Here is a 16382-nt window from a genome sequence, read left to right as displayed (position 1 = left end):
TGGCTGAGTCGGTTCCCCTGCAATTAATCGTCTCCGCCCCCCGGCGACAGAATAAACGTACTTCATATGCCTGCATAAGGTAATCTGTATATACAACAAAGGGTATATCGCCCAACTGTTCCCTCCACCCCCTCATCCTCCTCAGCTGTCCCGGTCAAATCGACTCAGCACCTCCGCCGGCACCGTCGGGATATACTTGCGCGCCCGTTCTCGATTCGTGCCTCCCCATCCCGCCCCGTAACTAATCAACATGTCCGTGCTCGTCGGCAGGGAGAAGGGTAGCGTCAACGACGGATCCAGGAAGATCCCGTTGCCTCCATTTCGCTCCAACGCTGACCCGGCCACTGACCCTGGGGACGCAACAGAGATAGACGTCCGGGCGGTGGACGCTTCAGGCGTGCCAGGTGCCTCCGCCGGGGTCTCGGTGGCGGACGCCGTTGCCTGCGGGGTTTGGGGCCGTTCGTCTGTCGTCGTCGCTGACGCCTCCTGCGCCGATGCCGTCGCCTTCGCCCCAGTCAATTTCGCATGTTCCCGGTAGAGAAGCTCCGGGTCGCGCTGCAGATCGATCAAAAACTTCATCGCCGGCTTCGTCAGCCCCTTTTCGCCCACCTCCGGCCGGTACGACTTCACCGCGTGCAGCAGCTGGGCTGGGGTCAACTGCTGCAGCTGCAGCAGCGTTGTCACCAGGGACTCGAAGTCCTCACCCAGCGACGAAAAGCACTGCAGCCATTGCAGCAGCTGGATCACCGGCGCCAGATGTTTCCGAGCAGCGTCGATCGTACTCTCGCCCGTGCACGTCGTCGATCCGTTCTCATAGTGTTCCGGCTGCCGGTTGTTGTTGCGCGCCCAATCCTCCAGCGTAGACACGTTCATGCGGATCTGCATCGCCTTCGTCCGGGCCAGGTATCGTTTGGTCGTCATGATCCGGTTGAAGAGCTCCGCACCCAGCCAGTAAAAGAGCTGCGAGAGGATCTGCGTCGTGATGACCGAGTGCACATCGTAGAGGTCGAGCACAAAGAGCGTCGACGAGAGGAGAGAGGTGATGTTGCGGGGAGACACCTGCGCCCGGCGCCGGGGGGAAGGCGGTCGAAAGCGCTTTTCCGCGGGCTCAGGAGCCTTCGCTTTGGCCTTGGACCGGAACAGCTTCCACTCGTTCTGGAAATGCACGTCCTCCAGGCCCGGGATGGTCTCATGATCCAGCATGGCCGCATCCAAAACCTTGTTCATCCGGCGCTCCGCATCGCGAATAATCAGAATAAATATCTCATTGATGAGTTCGGCCAGGTGGAGTTGGAACTCGACCGTCGACTCCACCAAGCCGCCGTCCTTTTTCAAGTAGTGTAGGAGTAATGTTGCGTTCGACATCCAGAATGCAAGGATCGTCATATCCCATTGATGCCGCTCGACGACGTCGTTGATCTTGTCCGTCGCGGACACCAACAGCGTCGCCAGCAGTTCAGGACTGGCATGGTAATGGGCGTAGCGCGCACTGAGGAAGAGGAGATTCGCAGGGACCGGCTTCTGCGACGGCGATCGTTGGGGGGTCATATTGGTGATAATGATGTCCAGAATCCGCTCCAATTCGTGATCCTGGAAGACGAACATCTGATCGTTGAGGCATCGGTCCCAGACAAACTCCTGCTGGTCTTCCTCCAATTCCTCATCCAGAGACTGCTGTCAGAAACGGTCAGTATCGACCGCCGTCCATATTAATCACGTCACTCACGTCAAACTTCTCATCGAGCCCCAGGCTCGACAAGTCCACCTCCAGGTTGATCGCGCTCTCCTCCATCATCATCCGCCGCTTCATCTCATTCTCCGCAATCTCCTCCTCAAACCGGCCGTGACTGAACCCAGAATCATAGAAGTCATCCTCGATAGCGCTAGGCCCAAAGCTATACCCATTCTCATGTAAATATTCCGAGATCTCGCTGCCGGGCTGCGCAAAGTCAAACGCCGTACCCCCCGAGGTCGACTTGATATCCGGGGACGCGCCATGGTCGAGCAGAATCTTCGCGATGGTCTTGTGACGGTTCGTCATGGCCCACATCAACGCGCTCCACTGGTTGCGATCCTGCTGGTCGACATTGGCGCCGGCGTCAAGAAGCGCCGAGACGACATCCAGATGGCCCTACACGGGGGGAGATTCGTTAGCTTCACTCCACCATCCACCAGGCTGGGAGATAAGACGCACAAAGCAGCTCGCGTAGATCAAGGGCACGGTTCCCTCCTCGTCGGGCATATTCACATCGACGTAGTCCTTCGCCTTCCCCTGCACCAGTTTATGAACGCGGTCGACGTCGCCGTTGCTTGCGGCCATGTTCAGACTCCGCTGTAGGATATCCTTCTTCTCGGACTCGGGCAGCTTCTCGTCCGTGGCAATGGTGTCCTCGTCGGCCCCTAACGACTCCACCTCGCGATGGGCCGCCTGCGCCGCCAGCATCTCCATCAATCGGGCATCGCTGTCCTCCAACCGGGCGGTGACGGTCGACTCGTTGTCGTCATCGGCAGCGGCCGTCCCGAGCCCGCGGCCGTACTGGGCCTGGAGACTGTGTTCGTCGTCGTGCGTGTGGTCGTCCAGGGCGAGGCTGAAGCTGAGCGGTTTCGCCGCCACGGGGGTCGTGAGGAATTGGGACTGACCTGGACGGGACGCATGCGGTCAGCTTGACAGAGTTCTGAGGGAGCTCTCCAGCCTGTCGCGTGTAGTGCAGACTGCGCGACCGTGCAGGGAGGAGAGGGGAGGGGAGCGGGGAGACGGAACGAACGAACCTTGCCAGGCATCGTACATCTCTGTTTCTTGCGGGATGAAGTGTGTGGAGCGACGGTCGTCCAGGGACTTGGGCAGATCGTCCGGAAGAGCCCCGGGGCGCTGATCGTGAGGGAGGTCGGTGAGATTGGGGTCACTGGCGTCATTGCGGTCGAGCTCGTCGGGGGAAGAAGCCCCGCGGGGGGAAGCGGTGGAATCCATAGGGACAGCTAATCAAGAAGGTCATGAACCAACGAAGAGACGGAGAGGAGCACAGGGAGACAGTATGAGCTCCATGGAGGAAGCCTACGGTCTTCCTTCAGCGGGGTGGTGATGGTGGGGAGAGAGAAAGTCGGAGGAGGAAGAACGAGAAAGAGAAAAGGAAGCCGGAATGGGGCAGCTCAGGAATGCCACTGATGCAGCTCCACCCACCTGGAACAACACTGTTTAATTACTTCTACTCCCTCGGTTCCTCCACGCAGACTGATAATTTATAGTAATCAATTCGCATCGTATGCATCGCTATAATCAAACCAATATCCAACACTAAACAAGATTCCCGCTGAAGGAGCGAACATAGACAGATGCTGGTCTATTGTACATCACAAGACATGGGTATTAAGATCAGAGGGTATTATAGAAACGATTGCAAAAAGAAAAACGGCTCCCCACGACAAGGGCCACTCTCAGTCAAGCAGCTTGCTGCGGCTCTGGATCTGGTCTTCCGAAAGGGACGCTATCCAAAGACAGCGCTCAATGATGCCCTGCACCGGCTCAAACCGGTACTTGGTGCTCGCGTCGATGAGCCGAAGCAGGCTCTTGACAATCTTCGCGGCCGTGCGATACCGCTCAAAGTTGATCAGGGGCTCGCCGTTGCGGGCGGCCACCTGTGCTGGTTTCTGTGCGTTATATGTAAGATCATGCACATAAAGCCCTGTACCTCCATGTCAGTTCTATCGACTCCAGCAACTTTACGTGACAGGGCCAAAACTCACCGACGAAAGGGATACATCCCTCCTGAACGCTTGCCGTCTCCATCTCGACGCGAAGGTCGTGGAAGTTCCGCACCGGTTGGATAAGCAACTCCATGTCCTTCAGCAGTCGTCGGTCGTCGGGCGACACGAGTGCCCAGGTCTTCTGCAATCGAGAGCAGTCGGTCGAAGACAACGCAATGGCAATCTGCAGCATCGTCGCATAGTTGCAGATTCTTCTCGCATGGGCCGCCGTATGAATAAATTTCGTCACCGTCCGAGCCCGTTCATGGATGTCCTGCGTGAGGATGATCTCCGACAAAACCCACTTGACCATCAGATTGAACCGCCCAACTACCAAGTCGATACCGCGACGTTCCTCCTCCATGAGAAACTGCACCCAGCTCAGGGCCGAGAGGGACCCATTGTTCCACCGCATGTCCACCAAGTCCCGCCAATCCACTTCACTCAGCGCAGCTATTTCAACCACGGTCAACTGCTGCGCGAGAGTCTGCGATTCACAGGAAAGGACAAAGGGGACGTGATCGGGCCCGTGAGACTTCTTCGCGTTTTGCTGTTGCCGGTCGATTTCAGACCGCGACAGAATATCACCCGAGAAATTCCGTACATCGATTTCCCGAGCATTATCTCCTTGCGCCAGCTCTCTGTGTCGGGGAGAGGGGTCCGGCGTCAAAGGCTGGGATTGGAAGAGTTCCGGGTTCAAAGGCGTTGCACATGAGGCGATAGAGCGGGTGTTTTGGATGGTCATTGGAGGAGAGGGAGGGTGTGCAAGAGGGTGAGGTGGGATCCCAAGCGACGATTCACTCAGACTCCGGGTGTCTATCGACAGCCGTTGGTCTAGGGCTTCTTGTGGATCAATAAAGTCGACCGACAGTTCGGACGAGAGGCCTGATAGGCGACTGGCCCGGTTGTTGGATGGTCGCAGTCGGGGTCCCTGAACAGGAACGGTTGACCCCCGGGGAATGCATTTCAGACTCTCAGTCTCCCTTACTACATCGATAGATGGGTGAGATGACCCAACCTCTGACGTGTCTTGCTCCGAAACCTCGCGTACATGCACTTGAGGAGTACCGTCTTGGTAAGAATTACCCCAGCTCATCCTCGGCTTCTTCATGGATTCGTCGCTCAGGCCTCGCTCCAACAGCGGAATAGAGCTATAAGACTCTTCTGTCTCTGCAATTGACGCTGAATATGGTCGGTGTGGCACTATCCGCCCTCGTACTTGGGAATAGGTGAGATTGTCAGCAAGCGTTTGCCGTCTCTGGGAGCTTGGGTCCGAAGAGCTCTCAGCAAGATGACTGCCACGGTAGAACATTTCCTGCTCGCGAGCAGCGCCCCCGCGTGCCTGGGCGCTAGCCTGCGGGTCCTCCGATTCACAAGTCGCCCCCTTCCACTTTCCTTCAAGCTTCAACAAGGTCGACTCAATGCCGCCATCGTCATCATCGGGTATTTGGGCGAATTGTGCAATCGCGGCTTCAAACGAACGACGCAGATTCTGCGACGAGTGTGTTTGGATAAGTGAAAACCGAGGGTTAGGGGGAACAAGACTAGTCTGTGGCCTGGAAGTGAGATCTCTTTGACGGGAGATTGTACTCTCCGGGACCGAGCTACGGTAGCCAGACACATAGGAGCCAGAATATGGACGCGACTCCAACCCAAGGCCATCCCGCATTTGACGCAGGTCACCACCCGGGCGCCTCCGAAGGGTTGGCCCCGCCGGTTTGTCTGAGTCCTGCGAACTCTGATCTGCAATGGCACCATTCGCTTCGTCCGGAGCTTCCAGGCGCTGTCGAGAGATTCCGCTCTGGAAGGACGCGTATTTGCGGAGACGAAGCGACTGTGAAGTCCGTTTCCAGGAAGCGGGCCCGCGTTCTACGGATATGGATCTGCGAGACGTCCAGGGGCCAGGTGGCCGCAGTAACTGAGAAATCCGCCTTGGAGATCTTGAACCGGCTTCGTCGTAGTAAATCGGCAGAGAATACTCGTCACCAGCAAGAGTGGATCGCTGGGATGGCGAACGAAAAGGCGCCCTTGCAGTGGCCGGAGGATTTGCACCAAGGGCACCGGAACCAAGGGGTTGCCGCAAACCAGTATCGTCTACGATGACGATTGATTCGCTTCCCGCGGTTAATTGGCTCCTAATTCTCGACTGCCCATGTGTGGGACGCCCTGTGTCATCCGTATCTCGGCAGAACCCTTGCTGGGCTGACACACGGGGAGTAAGGTTCCCCTCGATAGGGCTACAATCAGCTGAATCGGCGGTCGCGTGACGATATTGCTGCAGAGCTTTGTCACAGAGGACGTCAAACCTGGCGGGCCGCTTCATCGTGGCCGCAGCCTTTCGATCCCGGTAAGAGTCAGACCCAAAGGCAATGTTACTGGGTAAGGCCGACGTCTTCCCTCGCATTTGTGGAGCATCCGCCGTCGTGGTATTGCGCGGGGATGTGCTGGTGCCTGCATGTCTGCTGTTAAGGGCGCGTCGGATAGATCCAATGATTGTCTTCTTCACGCCCGAACCCGAACTTGTTGGCTTCGTCAATTGATCCGAGTTGCTTCGGTGATCTAAAGCAGGGGAGTTCGGGGCTGATGGCAACGGAGGCGATGGGGGCGCCATCATGGTCATGTATGATTCAGCTGGAGGATAGAGCTCACCGCGGATCAGGCTCCCGAGATTGATCTCTTCTTGCGCCGAAGCCTGATTGTCGAGTTTCAATAGCGACAATGGAGCTCTGTCGTCTCGCACAGAGTCGGAAAAACTGCCACTCCGTTTGTGTGCATGGCTATGGAACGGGTGGCGTTTGGAGATAGCTGGTGATAAAGAAGGCAGGTCTTGGGAGGTGGGCAGCTTGGATGTCATGAGAGGTACGAGGTGGGGTGCCTTTTGATTAGGGAAGGGCATCGAGAGACGTTTGGGGGATTTGGGCGGAAGTGAACAGGAAGTAGGCTGGATGCTGTTGTCACTCTCTGCTGATATGGGCATGCTCTTGGCTGTTGCCGAAGAATGGTTACGATCATGCTGACCGGTTTGCTGGCGTTCAGAATTTCCGACACTGGTCTCTTGGCCAGTTCCGGTCCGAGCAAGGTGTTGTTCGTCACCGGGCCTTGCGTCTATCGTTTCATCTCCGCCAGGGACAATGGCATGATCCGGATTCTGGTACGCAATATGTTGATCTTGAACGTTCCAGTAGGCCGAGCACTTCCCAAACCAGCAGCGTTTGAGATCAATAAGGATCTTCAAATCGCTCGTGCCGCCTTCTTCTCGGGCTTTGACATCACTGTACATGCCATTAATCGTGTCGCAGAAACGGACCCGGATGTCGTAATTTGGGATAAAATCATCGACGAAATAATTCAAAATCCAGTGACGGAGAGCTGCAAAGGTGCGGATGCGGATTATCCGCCCATCGTCCTGCAGGCGATTGATCGCCCATTCTAGTCGAGCGAGTAAAAGGGCAAGGAGGTTGGAAATGGAGAGATAGGAACGGAAGGTGAGGAAAAAATCCGACACCAGTTCATAGTCCATGAACGATTCGGAAGATATCTGCGCGACTATACGAGCGGGTGTGGCGGCGCTGATTTCCTTGGTCCCAAAAGTGTAACGGACAACTGCACTATTGTCCATCTCCGACGTTAAAGCATCGAAGATCGCCGGCTGAATTGGCTCCTTCAGGTCATAGAGGACCGGTTTTCCGCCTACGGCAGACCCCTGGGGCAATTCCACGGCGGCTGTGGTTGGAAATACCGACTGAGCGAAAGAAGGTCGATCTGGATTACCGATGAAAGAATCGGGAATCGGACTACTGTTCCAATTCTCTCGGAAAAGCGGCGAGGCCCGAAAGTTTTCGGATTGTGATGTTCTCGAGTAAATGGAGCTGTGCAGAAAGGTGCCAGTCTCGGCACTGAAGAGAGGCAAGCCCAGATGGTGACTCGGGATAGGGACGTCGAACGCAGGCCGTGAAGACCCGGCAGATTTCGGCCTATCGTCGGGTCGGTCAATCAAGATACGGTATTCCCCGTGGTGGCCTGCGCGCGAGGCCGAGCGTTGCTCGGAGATGGTAGAAAACGAATGGGCTCTCTGAAGCATTCGAGGATGAGAGCCATGGTACCCAGAGCGCATCGACTCTGCGTAGACGGAGCCACCATCCTCGCAGTTCTCTTCGGGGATAAGCTCTGGACGGAGCTCGGAGAGCTGCGAATTGGACCATCGCGAAGGTTCGTTCCCAAGACGGCCGCCAGGTCTAACCGGGTGAAGGTGATCGCCTGGCAATTGGTCCGCGAACGAAGTAGAGGGTGGAAGGCGAGGACCCTTGAGCGACAGATTTCGAATCGGCCTGGGAGAGGATAGGTTAGCTGGTCCGGTCGAGGCCCACGGCATTCATGTCACCGCTCCAGGTCATGAGGAGCTAGCTGATCGTACCTCAGGAAAATCTTCCCGTTCTGGCCCACATTTCCCACAGTAAAATGGTTTGGTTCCCTTGCCCCGACAAGCGCATCACGCGTTGACGGTGGAACGTCGAACCGCTTGAGCGAGCGCTTTCGGAGGGCCTCCTGACTGCTTTTCACTCGGAGGAGCGACGTGACCATGCGTTCCCTAGCCGTCTTCTCTCCGCTACGAGACTTTTCACCCATGTCCTTCCCCTGTGCCACGGTGTGGGCGCGCCGAAGGGTCGACGTCACATATTGAGGCTCGGGGGCGGCCGGAGGGATCGCGTTAGGGTCCCGGTCGAGGGTCTGCGTGCGAATGTGGTTCCGAGCGAGCGTCTCGGGGGGAGAACGAGGGTCCATGATTCGTAGCGTGGGAACAGGCGACGAGAATTGACAGGCACTGAGCCTGGAAGGTTTCACGAGAGATCCAGGGTCTGGAAGGAATGTGACGACGCGGGTTGTTGCGAGGCAAGCTAGATGGAATTAAGATGGATTGACAGCCTTGGCTGGGATCGCAGTCCGTGCTTGCGACACGACATGACCGAGTTGCGCAGGATTTGCAGAGATTAGGCGCTGAGGCAGAGAGGGCGACGCAGATGCGACATGGGGAGGGTTTGTTGACACGGGAAGATTTGCAGGGGGAGGAGGAGAATGGATAGCTCGAAGAATGGTGAGAAAGACAAACTAGACCAGGAGGAAATTCTCCGAGTCGACAGAGAAACGTACGCAGTATGGCGTAAGGACAGGAAGAATACGTAGTCAGAAGATGAAGAGCCGGTGGAGAGAAAAGAGCTCGCGCGGGTGACGCTAACGCTCAAGAGGAACGGGACCCAACAGCGCGGGACTGGAGGAACGATGGAGTCGGTTTGTTTTCCCTCGCACCCACGGGAACCCCGTTCATCCGTCCCATGGTTCGCTTCTATCTACTCGAAATAACATCGTATGTTGTTCTCCTGAGAGAAAAGTTCGACAGTACAGCATCAGCGCCAGCCTCGTCGTGCCCTACGTGCTCCGGATGTGGCCATATGCCCCATCTGACTACTTCTGCTAGTCGGTCAGCTGAGGGTCGATCTCCCTCTCCAGATCGTGGAAAATCCGACATCCACAGGTAAATCTTAGTCTACCGCCTAAAATAACCGGAGAGAGGGGGGGCACGACGCATCGGATTCTTGGAAGGGCTCTTATCATGCCATACCATACCGTGGATAATCCGTGGATAATCAATATAGCGGTCCTCGTCATGGACCCAGCATGGAGTCCACCGCGATCCATCAAATAATCGCACCTGCTGCTGGGTGATCCATCTTCCATCAGATACCTTTTCGGTGTCGGTACATCGCGCCGGAAAATTGATACATCACATCCCTAAATTCAGACCAGATCCTGGAAACCGTGAGGCCCATTCTATCGGTAAAGCCAAATTTCTATCACCATATGCAGTACTCCATACCGACCATGCCCTTTTTCTCCCTCCTTTTCTGCACATTACAGGGGATGAAGAGCCCCTTCAGTCAACCAGCCTTCCGGGCAGCATACATCTGCTGGACCCCGAGCCGAAGGAAAGATACTACGAAGGGCGACTAAGCGGATCAAGTCTAACAGGGAATACCGGGGAAATCCAAGAAATCAAATGATCAACAGGATTTCGCACATCCCCAGCCCGCCGTACGTGTGGCCGTATGTTCAACACGGCAGACTCGTATCTCCGTAAAAGGGGGGCGGCTGAAAAAGAAAAATCATACGTCCTACGCCGTCCACGATTGGTGGTATATTGGAAAATGCATGCCTAGGGACCGAAGACGCTAATCCCTCGGGAGCCGTTAAGTGCCACTCCAGAGACACCGGCAGGTCACCACCTCCTAATTATGCCAGCCGAAGGAATGAGCTAGTTTTACCAACCTCAGCAATTCTGGGGCTTATCCTTCAAGGCCGTTGTGGCGGGTCCGCGGTAGGGTCGCTGATTGATGGAGGGCGCTGGCCGCTAATTTAGTGATCGAGCTGATGGTGCTGATAGGGAGCTCTTGACCCGCTGCGTCGCCCGCGCCGGGCATCATCATGTTCATCGCAGGTCGGTTCGCGGATTCGATCCTATTTTGCATCCCGGACTTGGCCAGGAGAAATGAGAAAATTGACCATTACTCGCGAGAAGTACGAGCGACAGAGCAAAGTACATGACTCAGCCCCACCTAATCCAATAGTGAGAAAGGGAATTCCCCGTGATGCATTATGCAACAAGCCTCCACAGTGGTCCGGCTCTGGCAAGTCAGAACGCCCGCGGAAGAGCGACATTGCAGCATGTCTCATGTCAACCCCGACATGTAAAAGCAGATCCCTTGCGGCGACAACTGCGGTTCTCCTCGCATTGCGGCTTGTCTTCCGTCTCCCCGCGCCTGTATAAGTTGATTGGATGACATATGCAAGGCTTAGCGGAGGGGCTGCCAGAAATGTATAGATCAATCAATCAATGAGCGAGGGTACTGAAACGGAAATATCGTGCTGTTCTAGCAAATGATACAATAACACCATGTGCCATGTTCCATCCAGTTCCTGACCTAGGCTTTGTCCTATGCCACCTGTGTAACAGCGACGACTCATCACCTGCATGATCTACGATACAATTCCAGGCAACTTGCATTGGTAAGGATGTTGATTTCTTGAACAGCAAAGCGCTCAGGGAGAATCCTGCAACCAGCCGTTCGACTGTACACAGGTAAGGATCGCCCACACCGCTACAGTAACGCCGATTCCATTGCATCAGTTGGCTCAAAAAACCAACATAAAAGTTGTTCCAGTACTTATCGCCATTGTGCTATGCATTATAATTAAGCACCCCTGCTTATTCCGGCTACCAGAGCTTGCAGACGGGTTTTTTGGTCGGACAATCAAAGGCTTCTCTAAACTCTCTGGAGTTCGCCATCGTTCCCTACACCTCCTGTTAGCCCAGTTCCCCGGATGCTTTTGAGGTCAAGTTTCTCACCAGAATTCTCGCCGCTTTGGGCGCATGGGGATCGTTGTAGATAGCCTCCCGGGCGGCCTCGAGGGTGGATTTACCGCACCACCAATTTGCGTAGGAGACGAAGAAGAGCTGCTCTTTGGTGAAATTGGACAGTCCGGGTAGCTGAGGGTCTGGCGTTGCCTCCTCGCGCTTCTTCCAGGCATGGAACGCGGCGCCGATACCACCAGCGTCGGCAATGTTCTCACCAAGCGTGAGGCGTCCATTCACGTGCAGGGGTTCAGAGCCCTCGCCGGGAACGGTGAATTCAGAGTACTGGTCCACGAAGCACTGCGCACGCTCCTCAAACCCTTCGACCGTCTTCTCATCCCACCAGTCGGTGTAGTTCCCTATCTCATCATAGTGTCTCCCCGTCGAGTCAAATGCTAGACAGCTTATCAGACAAGATCTCTCTTCATACTGTTCTGCGGATACTTACCGTGGGAAAGTTCATGCCCACTGACAGCACCGAATGCTCCGTATGCCAGATACAGAGGAGCAGACGGTCCATAAAACGTGGGCGGTTGCATGATTCCAGCTGGGAAGACAATCTCGTTCCCAGGAGGGTTGTAGTAGGCATTAACCGTCGGGGCAGTCATATCCCATTCATCCCGGTTCGTCGGTTTGCCCAACTTCGACCACTCCCTGTGGAGGTCAAACTGCGCGGCTGCCAAGGCGTTGTCAAAGAACGAGTCCCTTGAGACGGTTAGATCCTTGTAATAGTTTTCAAGGTCTGCGGGATCCATGACATTGGGGCTCCTGGTGGGATAGCCAATCTTCTGCACGATGTTTCCAACTTTCTTGACGCCCAAGTCCCTCACTTCAGCGGACATCCATTTCGTCTCACCCAGTGTATACACAAATCGTTCTTTGATGTCTGACACGATTTTATCGCCGAGGTTCTTCGCTTCTTCGGAGAATGCATCGAGCACGTAGAACCGGCTCAGTATCCAGCCAAGGTCACTATCCAATGAGCGAATGCATTTTCGCCATCGGTCTTCGGTAGCCTTTGGATCCTTTCCTGCAATCTTGTTGTTGAATTCACGAATAGGCTGGATCTTTGTATCCTCGATGTAGGGGGCGTATTCCTGGATGATCTTCCATTTGAAGAAGAGCTGGAGGGTCTCCCTCGACGTCTCGCTCAGGATAGTCGACAGGGACTTCATATAAGATGGGGAACCCAAGATCAAGCGCTCAGTCTTGAAATCCGGCGGCGCCAAAGCGGAGATTATCTTAGACACATCGAATTGAGGCAGCATTGACCGCGTTTCCTCGATACTATGCGGGTTGTATGATTTAGTCACGTCTTCCTGGCTTTGGGTGTCCGGCGTCACATCGGCCATCTTTCCTTCAAAGGCGACAACATCACTCAATCGGTGCTTTGCTTCGCCGCTAACAAAACGACCGAGCACCTGCTCCAGGACCGCAGTATATTCCTCAACTGTTTTTGTGTCATTATAATACTCCCTTGCGGGAAGTCCAATCTCGAGGAGAGGGTTGACAAAGATGGCAACCGAGTCCGGGGCGCGATCATCAGCCTACAGAGTTAGCATATAACAAATATACATGTAGAAATAAGGCACTTACACCAACGTATGATGATACTAGAGCCTCCACACCCGACTCCATCAAGAACAAGACAGCATCAGTCAGGTTGGTGGCCGAACCTTGCACAGACGGCACACTTGTGGAATAAGTCTGATCAAGACTGGCGAGGAGTTTGTCCAATGGTTCACTCCCTCGCTTGGTTATTGTCTTCTCATCCATGCAGGAATCGTATGCGGCCTTTAGTTTTGCGAAATTAGCCTCATCCGGGGGGTTGCTAGATTCCAACAGATGGCGAAGCCGCGTCTGTGAGGCTTCAGACATGAGCGTTCCTGCGAATATAGACCCCTGATCCGGGCGCATATCATGCCGTTCTCTCCATCCGCCACAGACGTACTGGTCGAAATCGGTACACGGGTCGATGTTGGCATAGTTTGGGTCGAGATTATACAGTATCTCGCTTGCAGCGTGGACACATTCAGGCGATTCGCATACGGAAGTCGACACTGGGTGGGGAGGGACTGTCTCGGAGTGGTTGTCTGATAAATTACCATAACAGTGGTTAGAACACGGGTGACAAGCCGGTCAGGGTCAAGATAATACCAGATAGTATAGTCCAGAAATAGTAGGACACGCAGACGAACGATAGGATCGCAAAAGCAACGTAGCGAGCTTTGGAGCGCCATGAGTTGCTGTACCTGTGGTCGGCCTTTCTCAAGAAGCTCTGAATGCCGAGGTCGCCAGCACGGCCATCTTCGAGGTATTCGAAGAAAGCTCTGCGTTTCTCGAGCTCAGGGGTCGACGGCTGTAAAAGACGGGTGCTCTCAAATTCATCTTCACTACTGTACGGGGTCAGAATTGGTGTGAAGATGTGCACCATCAAGGAGGAATGACCTTGCAAGGGGTGAGCTCAACATGCTGCTCTGCAGATCTAGTTTGCCATCAACAGAAGTGAACCTGCATGAACGAACTGGATCTGTCTTCAGACCCAGGGCAATATAGAGTATATACAAAGTGTATATATTTGTCTTTCAGGACTCTTTGTCCAAAACCCCTGGCGAAATGGAGGGGGAAAACATGGAGGTCATCATTAACCCCATTTAGTCTGTTTCACGTACCAATGGCGTCACATGTCCATCAGTGATGAATAAGCAGCACATCACAATGACTTCGTAGTCTACACAAAAGAACATTCGTGGACACTTGGGCAGTTGAACAATATCATTGATTCGTGACTATGATTGTGGTCAGGATTTCTCTATAGCGAATACATCTAGGGAATTGAATCTATCGTTAGATTCCCTCTTCCTCTTCCTCTCCCTCTTCGTCGTTGTCCCCAAACAGGGCCGCTTCCTCAGCCAAGCCATCAGCGACAAGGGCTGTAGCATTGGATATGGCCTTCAGTGCGGCCGCCGCATCGTGGAAACAAGCCACAGTGTCTTGGAGGAGATTGTAAAGCCGCATGGCGCGGCGCGGCGCAGGGCCAATGCGGATCGGCTGGTGGGGAGCGCCAGGGGAGGCGAGTTATCGTTTTCGTCGTCGTGGTTGTCGTAGTTGTCATCTTTGTTGTCATCATCGTCGCTGGCCACATCCAGTGTCATGTTTTCCACTATATCGAGCCATATTAGTTATGATTCTATAATCCCACGGGTCGTGGTACTCACCTCGGTGGGAGCACTGGCCCATACTGACATAATGGCAGTTGGCACAGGTACCCTTGAAAAGACCGAGCCGCGCAACGCACTGGACGAAGGGCCCATAGCCAGCAACGCAGTGGTCGCACTCGTCATCGTTACCATACACCATGCCGGTGGCCTGTACCAGCACGGCTTCGTAGTTGATGGCCAGATTTAGATTGAGGATGTCTAGGGCCTCGCCAGACCGCAATTCGACCTGGCGGATGGGTTTGTTTCCCATTTCCCGCATTTTGCAGGTTTCAGGACCAGCGGAAGCGGGCAGGGGAGGAATGGTATGACCGCGGACGGGATAGGAGTCAAAAGGCTCGGGGGAGGTCATCTTGATGGTTTCGACGGTCAAAAAACGAAAGCGACAGTAAGGTGATGATAAATGTGGTTGAATTCCTTAATTCCTACTTCATGAGTTCATATACTGACCAGAAACACGAAGGCCTATTGTTCATATTTTCCTGTTGTATCGAAAATCTATTGTTGTAAAGATAATCGAACTGTAGTGTTCCTGATTCAGGCCGTACAACACACGTACCTAGGTAGCTTCAAAGCTGGTCCTCAGATCAGAGCACAAGCTACCTAAGCAGAGCGAGGAAACATAGTTCATTGTATTCTATGAGTACTACATAATAGAAATCAAATAGTTGCAGTTGGGGCATTTCTGGTATGCCCTTCTTCCATTTGTGCAGCACGTATGTAGCACGTAGAGCCCCACAAGTTTCTTAACCTTATGTCAGATTGGGTTCCCTGGCAGTTTGGTACGAGGTTCTGGGGTCGTCGATAGTGGTATACGTATTAGAGTCGAAAAGCACATTAAATATGAGATTTTGTGGGGTTATCTCATGAATTGTTATTATTCAAAGCTAGTATTTGCTCTGGCGCCATTCGTTATTGAACCTCGATAAATAGTAACTGTTCGAGATATATATAGCCAAGGAAAATATATCTTTGACCAATCTCTACCGAGCCTTTCAAGTCACGCCCTGAGCGCTCAAACCGTGAGTAGAAGACATAACACCCTGAAATACACTGACCAGCATGCAGCCGTTGAACAGTGAAGCACCTCCCTACACCTAAATAAGTTGAGGCTGGAGAGAATAACACAACATTCTTCGCTGTACTCCATGCGGTATGGAATAACTGCGCAAACAAGCTGCTCACCAATAACAATCAAAATAATACCAATAATGATACGCAGGACGGTATCCAAAGCGGGTATTTCTCGTTTGATACTCGGCATCTGCTGTATACCCACAAATCGGATGGGCCGCACCACCTGGACCACAATATCAGCAATTCCATGGTACCCATTATGTCAACCGAGATGAGTTCCAAGCAAAACTGACATGGATTCGTTCAATGCTCTTGATCACATGGACGGATGCTGGATAGCACAGAAACCTCCCGTCGATGTGTCACCCTTGCAAGCGAGAACTGCCATGTCGACCAAGACTAGCCACATTGATCCAGACGGTTAGTATGGAAAATGAAGATCGCCCAAATATCTTGTTTGGCTCAAAAGAAGGTGGGCGACTTTCAAGTTCAGGGCCTTTTTTGTTTTCGGAAGAAACGCAGGGAAGTGGACCCTGCCTGCTTTTCATTTCGTCTCCCCATCATATTGGATACCCCAGAATAGAAAACCACGCGAAATTAGACGTATATACGGAGTATCGGCTTAGGCGTTGGCAAACGGCACGGCTGACGAATTGGCAGCTGGGGATAGGCTGTGGGCCATCCACCTACAAGCAACTTGTTTTCACAACCTAAACGCAGTGATTCGCAACGATGTTGATGCAGTGTGAAGGAAGTATCCCTCATTATTGCCGTGTATACCCTCAAATGATCTACCAGGGAATTCTTAAGAGATGTCAGCAATGAGAGGTCCGTACATAAGGTGAGCGATTCCTGTTGCCAGTAGTGCTCCGTACAAATTTGGGGGTAAAATATCGACTTTGTTGTGTTGGGTCCATATTGTGGAGACAACGCGGATTGGG

The 16382-nt window shown here is 53.7% G+C and overlaps 5 protein-coding genes across 5 annotated transcripts; all 5 read right to left on the bottom strand.

Annotated features, from left to right (window-relative positions):
- Window positions 1–60: 60 nt before the first annotated feature.
- BDV59DRAFT_170137 (DIL and Ankyrin domain protein) lies at window positions 61–3082 on the bottom strand. The gene is made up of 4 exons (XM_073688357.1): window positions 2770–3082; window positions 2195–2640; window positions 1727–2131; window positions 61–1674 (listed from the first exon to the last, which is right to left on the bottom strand). Exons 1-4 carry the CDS (start codon window positions 2966–2968, stop codon window positions 142–144), a joined length of 2583 nt encoding a protein of 860 aa, XP_073551980.1. The 5' UTR covers window positions 2969–3082; the 3' UTR covers window positions 61–141.
- A 171-nt stretch (window positions 3083–3253) lies between these two features.
- On the bottom strand, window positions 3254–8931 carry BDV59DRAFT_86499 (mitotic regulator LTE1). Its single transcript, XM_073697228.1, has 3 exons — window positions 8156–8931; window positions 3742–8069; window positions 3254–3680 (listed from the first exon to the last, which is right to left on the bottom strand). Exons 1-3 carry the CDS (start codon window positions 8521–8523, stop codon window positions 3433–3435), a joined length of 4944 nt encoding a protein of 1647 aa, XP_073551979.1. The 5' UTR covers window positions 8524–8931; the 3' UTR covers window positions 3254–3432.
- A 140-nt stretch (window positions 8932–9071) lies between these two features.
- BDV59DRAFT_170133 (uncharacterized protein) lies at window positions 9072–10182 on the bottom strand. The gene has a single exon (XM_073688356.1). The coding sequence runs from the start codon at window positions 9472–9474 to the stop codon at window positions 9211–9213; it is 264 nt and encodes an 87-aa protein (XP_073551978.1). The 5' UTR covers window positions 9475–10182; the 3' UTR covers window positions 9072–9210.
- Window positions 10183–11008: 826 nt separating this feature from the next.
- BDV59DRAFT_190968 (M13 family metallopeptidase) lies at window positions 11009–13617 on the bottom strand (the record flags this gene model as incomplete). The annotated part of the gene is made up of 6 exons (XM_073691836.1): window positions 11009–11086; window positions 11141–11541; window positions 11595–12693; window positions 12761–13239; window positions 13304–13542; window positions 13595–13617. 6 exons carry the CDS (start codon window positions 13615–13617, stop codon window positions 11009–11011), a joined length of 2319 nt encoding a protein of 772 aa, XP_073551977.1.
- Window positions 13618–13894: 277 nt separating this feature from the next.
- Window positions 13895–14821, bottom strand: BDV59DRAFT_170130 (DUF3716 domain-containing protein). Its single transcript, XM_073688355.1, has one exon. The coding sequence runs from the start codon at window positions 14714–14716 to the stop codon at window positions 14273–14275; it is 444 nt and encodes a 147-aa protein (XP_073551976.1). The 5' UTR covers window positions 14717–14821; the 3' UTR covers window positions 13895–14272.
- Between the last annotated feature and the right edge of the window lie 1561 nt (window positions 14822–16382).

The sequence above is a fragment of the Aspergillus ambiguus genome (genome assembly GCF_047715705.1).
Source record: "Aspergillus ambiguus strain CBS 117.58 unplaced genomic scaffold BDV59scaffold_3, whole genome shotgun sequence".
In the NCBI taxonomy this organism is placed as follows: domain Eukaryota; kingdom Fungi; phylum Ascomycota; class Eurotiomycetes; order Eurotiales; family Aspergillaceae; genus Aspergillus; species Aspergillus ambiguus.
This window is presented reverse-complemented; position numbering and strand designations above follow the sequence as displayed.

Excerpts from the sequence above, each read along its gene's own strand:
- BDV59DRAFT_170137 (XM_073688357.1), bottom strand. The coding sequence starts at position 2,968 with ATGGATTCCACCGCTTCCCCCCGCGGGGCTTCTTCCCCCGACGAGCTC. Across the intron at positions 2,641-2,769 it reads GATGTACGATGCCTGGCAAG|GTCAGTCCCAATTCCTCACG; the intron begins GTTCGTTCGTTC and ends CGTCCCGTCCAG. Across the intron at positions 2,132-2,194 it reads TGATCTACGCGAGCTGCTTT|GGCCATCTGGATGTCGTCTC; the intron begins GTGCGTCTTATC and ends CCCCCCGTGTAG.
- BDV59DRAFT_86499 (XM_073697228.1), bottom strand. The coding sequence starts at position 8,523 with ATGGACCCTCGTTCTCCCCCCGAGACGCTCGCTCGGAACCACATTCGC. Across the intron at positions 8,070-8,155 it reads AACGGGAAGATTTTCCTGAG|GCCGATTCGAAATCTGTCGC; the intron begins GTACGATCAGCT and ends ATCCTCTCCCAG. Across the intron at positions 3,681-3,741 it reads GGGATGTATCCCTTTCGTCG|GGCTTTATGTGCATGATCTT; the intron begins GTGAGTTTTGGC and ends ATGGAGGTACAG.
- BDV59DRAFT_170133 (XM_073688356.1), bottom strand. The coding sequence starts at position 9,474 with ATGGAAGATGGATCACCCAGCAGCAGGTGCGATTATTTGATGGATCGC.
- BDV59DRAFT_170130 (XM_073688355.1), bottom strand. The coding sequence starts at position 14,716 with ATGACCTCCCCCGAGCCTTTTGACTCCTATCCCGTCCGCGGTCATACC.